General features: G+C 36.5%; 1 protein-coding gene across 1 annotated transcript; it reads left to right on the top strand.

Moving 5' to 3' along the window:
• The first annotated feature begins 783 nt into the window (after nt 1-783).
• Nucleotides 784-4,807, top strand: LOC146164852 (amine sulfotransferase-like). Its single transcript, XM_083380856.1, has 7 exons — nt 784-1,045; nt 2,732-2,845; nt 3,595-3,704; nt 3,837-3,984; nt 4,090-4,190; nt 4,471-4,621; nt 4,698-4,807. The coding sequence occupies exons 1-7, from the start codon at nt 784-786 to the stop codon at nt 4,805-4,807; spliced, it is 996 nt and encodes a 331-aa protein (XP_083236982.1).
• The last annotated feature ends 1,094 nt before the right edge of the window (nt 4,808-5,901 follow it).

Below are 5,901 nucleotides of genomic sequence, written 5' to 3' on the forward strand. Positions count from 1 at the left end.
TGTGAATGTATGTCTTGAGTTCTCGGATTTCATACGCAGATTTTTACATGTACACTCCGGTAGACAGTATAGACTTCTTACAGTTAAAGGGTATAACAAACCAGGCTAATACATGCGCCCAATAATGTTAGCTGCAATTAAGTGTGCACCAAGCATTTCGGATTGTTGGCGAATATTTAATACTTACTATAAAAATGATTTAGTAGCAACAAAATCTCTCTCAAAATGTCAGATTGTGGAAAAGTTAGTTTGAATAAAAAAATAAAATTAGCTTTATGTGGTGTTTAGGATTTCTTTTAAGAATTACGTCACAAAATTACGACATAACGTGACGTTATAATTAGCGAAACTTAAAAAAGGACAGGCGACACATTAGGTACAACAATATTTGCATATGGCTCGAAATAACGCAATTAATAGTCGTAACTTTTGAACATTTTCATTCCTTTACAAAGAAAATCCTAGATCTGTCCAGCTACAAAATTTCATGCAACCTAGCATGTATATATGTATCATGCTGACGTAGGCATTGGAAAAACTGTTTCGATATTTGGCTATTAGTTTCGCGAAGATAATCGAAAATTATCGTAATTCAATCCCATAACTGCTGAACAAAAGCTGTTTTGCAAAGCAAAATATTTGTATTGGAATCCTAATTGGCCTTGAAATGGTCTTATAAAATTAAAAAAATCTGATGCCACCGAAACACTGTATTCGTGGTTAACACCTTAGATTTGTTATTAGATTTTAATTATATGTAAAAGCAAACGTTACCAAAAAGTGATGTCGATTGAATTGACAAATGAAAGCGTTCAAGGTTGGAAGTCAATCACAGCAACCTTAAACTTGGTTGAAGAGCACTACAGATGCAAACTCGACGAATACAAGCAATACCTGCACGCTCTGCGGTCGAACACTCCAAAACCAGTCGAACGAAATGGTCATTATCTGTTTCCCGGTTCTGAATTTGACACAGCCCAGTACGCATACGACGAATTGGAACTCGGTAAAGGCGATGTAGTTGTGGTGACCTACCCAAAGACAGGTTAGTGATATTGGATTTTATCGGGTGCTACTGTTGCAAAAATTGGGTGTTTTCAGTAAACTGTTTTCAGTACACGCACAAGTACCCCTGTAAACCCCTGTAAAGCAGGGGTGGGCAACGTGCGGCCCGCGGGCCGCATGCGGCCTTTTTTCATTTTTGTGTAGCCCTTCACCTCCTTACAGCTATTTTTCCCTAAATAAGGCTATGAGTGTGCACCATGTTGGGACTTTTGCTCTATCAGTTTCCTGTTTGAAGTGCGATGTAACCCATATGCTACACCGCTACATTAATGCAGTCGAACTCAAGTAGCATCTATTACAAAACAATCTTTCATTCATAAAGTTTTTTACATGTTGTGTTTAACAGCTGGTGTTGAATTAAGGCTGTTAATTAAATGCCTTCCTGTAAGCATTGCATTTCCTTACTGGCCCTTGTGTTAAAAAAGGTTGCCCACCCCGGCTGTAAAGCATGCTGTATTGGTCCGTAAGCCTTAAGACCCCAATGTATTATCTCTTTTTACAGGTTGTCTAATCTATTCGAGGAAACCCACGCTTTCTTTCAGCGAGTCTTAATCGAAATGTATTAGTTATTTTAGTCGCCTTGTGAAATATATTCTGCAGTTGGCAGAAACAGATCTAAGCAGACCAAAGGGCATCAGGCCATTAGACCATGGTCCGGTTCCTAATGTAGGCCTATATTTTGTCAACGTTAACTTTGGAAATCCTAAATAAATATATTTTAGAACATTTTGACGACAGAGTTTTGCTGAGTCAATTTTCAAGCAAGCGAAAATCTATTTCACTGAATCACCCTTCTGATTCTCGATATTTATGCAGATAAAAAGCGGTTGTTCTTGTGTGTCATAAAAGTACTTCAGTATATATGTTGCGACCAAAAATCAGTGTTGTAAACAAGTCATTTTGAAATAACTTAAGTCCAAGTTAAGTCTTTTGCAAAACTAACAAGTCAAGTCCCAGTCCAAGTCATCGGTTGCCCAAGTCAAGTCCCAGTCAAGTCATTATGAGAGCAAGTCAATTTTAAGTCATGTCATTGACATAAAAGTAAATTGTTAAACTATTAAAATTGGTAAACTCGTCCGATTACAAGCAACAATTTAACTAAAAAAACACACAAACGCAATATACAGTAATAAGAGTGTTAAATGTGCAAAACTTGAGATAAATTTAAATGAAAAACACTTAATTTACTCCCAAGTTATTTGACAAAATGACTTAAGTCCAAGTCAAGTCATTTGAAAACAGTGACTTAAGTGCACTTAAGTCAAGTCAATGACTTAAGTCATTACAACACTACCAAAAATTAAAGCCTTTATTACGGGTCACATATTCTTCAACCGGGTTTAGGGGACCAAACCTTTACAACAAAATAAATATAAAACATAATAAAATTAAACTAGGCTACTTATACAGAATATTAATGAGGACGCATTAATAGAAGTGTTTCTTGGATTAAATAGTTTGATAAAATAAAAAGTTTAAACAAAAATATTATCCGAATTTTACAAAATCCTAAAAAAAATGATTTTATTCGCCAGTACCTAACAAAACACTGTTCACGTTTAACCTAAAAACAAAACAAGATTTTTTACAAAAGATAGCCTAACCATATCTGCCTACGACTTTTAGACTATAGTCACGCCTACTACAGCTTATGCATTACAAGCAGGAACCCACTGGGTCATGGAGATCGTCAGGAGCATATTTGGTCGGAAAGATGCGGAACTACAGCAGAAATACTCCTCACTGCATTACATATTTACCTTTTTGGAGTGTGGACCAGGTTTGTCTAACACTGTGCACCCCTATAACTGTATTGTCACTTGAGATTATGATTGACAAAATCGTCCTCTACTTATGTCTCTAACTCTTACCCTACTCTTCCTCCGAATGTTTCTCCAACTATACCCTCCGAATCGTACATCAACACTTTTCCCGACTCTTCTTCCGACATTTCTTTCACCAATCCTGCCTTTCAATCTTTCTCCAAACTACAACTCTTACTATAATTCCTTCACCCCTTTCTCCAATGTTTCGACCAATGCCTCTGTGACTTTCTCCAAACTCTCTGACTCTTTCTCCAAGTTCTAACTTAAACTCTAATTCTAACTTAAACTCCGAACTCACATTTTTAAGGTTGTTTAAGATGTGCGCACATTCTGAATAAAGTGCGCACATTTTTTTGTGCACTCTGTGCAAAACAACGGCACGTCCCCTGCTTCGCAATGTAATAAGTTGGAACAAAGTCAGTTTAATGCCGCGTGCTACTTTCAGAGATGCATTTCTGAAAACAGCCAGTTGGCAGGTTTACTATGAATTTGAACAAAAGAGTAAAAATGTAAGCATAACTAAAGCAATTTCATACCAGCTTGAGAAACTTTTTTAGGATAGCATTACATAAATGAAGAAAGGGCCATAACTTAATAAAGAAACTACCAGAACTAAAAAAATAAGATACCTTGCTTTCTAAGCTTTGTGACTAATGCAATTTTCTAAAAATTTTTTAAACTTGTGTTTCTTATTTGTTGCTAGTTTGCAAGCACATCGTAATGGAAAACCTTCCCTTCAAACGAAACGTTTTTGTAACTCATCTTCCGCCATCTCTCATTAACCTGAAGAAGTACCGGGAAAGTGGGGTAAAGGTAAATAGGAAATTATGTGTAGGATATGTATTCTACCGGCTTAACGTGAGCACATTTGGCATATTCTGTTATTAGTCAACCCTTCACTGGTAGAAATATGGGTAAAACAAAAAATATTTGTCTTCCTTTTAGGTGATTTACGTGATCCGCAATCCAAAGGACCAAGCTGTATCGTGGTACAACTACGTAAAAAAACGTCCGGTGTGGAAAAGCGCAAACTGGAAACATATTTATCCTCAAGAAGAAAAGCGATTTTATGATCTCTACATTGCTGGTAGGTATTTGCAGTCTGAAACCTGCAACTATACTAACTGCACGAAACGTTTGATCTTAAACGGCATACCAACGTTAACCTTTTATAATTTCGCAGGAAAGACTCTTTTACATTCCAAAGAGGGCGAGGGGTATTTGGAACACGTTCGCGCTTGGTACGAACACAAAAACGATTCCAATCTGCTTTGGCTGGCATACGAAGATCTAAAGAAAGTAACGTTGACATGAATTTTGACATAAAACAACAAAAATATTCTGGGCCACTTTTATTAATAACACCTCTTTTTTAGGCTGGTAATAAAACACGATACAGATTCAACAAACCAATGGGTTTCTTTTTGTTTGTAGTTACGACATTGATCGCATCCTAATCCAACTGCTTACTTTTTTCATTAAAGTTTTAATCTCATTACATTTACGCGGATTTTGTCAACAATCTCGTAACTATTTATAAAACAGCAATTACTCTCAAACTACATTTTTTTACCTTTAGAAGCCTGAAGAGCAAATCAGCAAGCTGGCAGAATTCCTCGGGGAATACCCGACTGAAAATGAGCTTGATGGGATCGTTAAGAAGACTTCGTTTATTTCTATGAAAAAGGAAGCGGAGAATTGTCATTTGATGAAAACGATTGTCGGAAAAGGTAAGCGCCAGCATTTTTTTAGTTATGTATCAACTAAGTACGAAAAGTACCAATTGACCAAGTACGATTTTTTCAGGTGAGGTAGGAGATTGGCGGAATCATTTAAGCGATGAACAAAGCGCAGCGATTGATCGAAAAGTCGAAGAAATACTTGGAAACACCGACATCAAGTTTACTTACGAATAAACATGAAACTAGAAAAACAAAATTTTTAAATATTCAGTTTATTTAAATGTGTCCGATCAAACATTGATAAAACATTTATTTCATAAGGGACGCCGGAGCGATTTCAGGGCAAGGGGGCGACTTTTTTGGTAAGGGCAACATAGACCGCAGGCGAGCGTAGCGAGCCTACATATTGGGGGGTCTGGGGGTCCTCGGAAACTCCCCCGGAAACAACACTGCTTTATGATTTCCGTCGCATAATATTTAACGTTGTGAAAGCAATATATTATTTTTCATGAAAACGGCACTTTTGCACCCGCCTTTCCCCCCTTAGCAAAGGGCAGAAGGGGCGCTTGTAATAAAACGAAAACCTTTAAATCTGTTCACTTTGCCCTGTATAATTTGTACGCTATTGTTAATGGCTATAAATCGCAAATATAATTTTTGCAACACAGTGCTGTACATAATAAATGTTAGAGGTTATAAAATTGGATCAAATATTATTCTAATATATTTTTGTCATGTTCCTTCGATGTGCCGCATCTCCCCCATATTTGATATGTTCTCCACCAAGCTGCTGATATAATACATAATTTGTTTTGAAATATACAGTTCAAATAGGCAAAACTCAAGTATTACTACAACTTTAAAGAAAGAAAGAAATTTTTGTAGTAACGGATTTGTATGTCATATGCATTTTTCTTACTGCTATGTATTTACAAATACCAAAAGCCAAACCCACTAATAACTACACGGAAAAACTAATTTTTTGACAATAATAAACAACCAAAATTAGCCGCCTCTTTTGAATTGCACTTCCTCAAAGATGACTATAGCTACAATTTAATTAATAAATAATAACTATAACGAAGAGTGTATTTGTGTTGTAGGAAATATAAGGCTTCATATTCGTCATTTGCCTGGCTGTACCCTGATCTGCTGTCATATAACGGTTAAAGTGTTTGCGGCGAATCGACTAATCGCTACAAATGATTGTCACGCCTGACTTCAAGCCTAAATCGTGATGGGTAAAATAAGCACATTTCTGTTTGTTGTGGCACGTTTTAGTGATACACTCACACAGCAGTCAGTGGAATTAACTTCACAGTTGATGG

The sequence above is a fragment of the Ascidiella aspersa genome, chromosome 2 (genome assembly GCF_963924565.1).
Source record: "Ascidiella aspersa chromosome 2, kaAscAspe10.2, whole genome shotgun sequence".
NCBI classification, from domain to species: domain Eukaryota; kingdom Metazoa; phylum Chordata; class Ascidiacea; order Phlebobranchia; family Ascidiidae; genus Ascidiella; species Ascidiella aspersa.

Bases quoted from the DNA above. Each gene is read 5' to 3' on its own strand.
- LOC146164852 (XM_083380856.1), top strand. From the start codon at position 784: ATGTCGATTGAATTGACAAATGAAAGCGTTCAAGGTTGGAAGTCAATC. The intron at 1,046-2,731 runs GTTAGTGATATT...CATTACAAGCAG, and splicing joins GGTGACCTACCCAAAGACAG to GAACCCACTGGGTCATGGAG. The intron at 4,191-4,470 runs GTAACGTTGACA...TTTTACCTTTAG, and splicing joins CATACGAAGATCTAAAGAAA to AAGCCTGAAGAGCAAATCAG.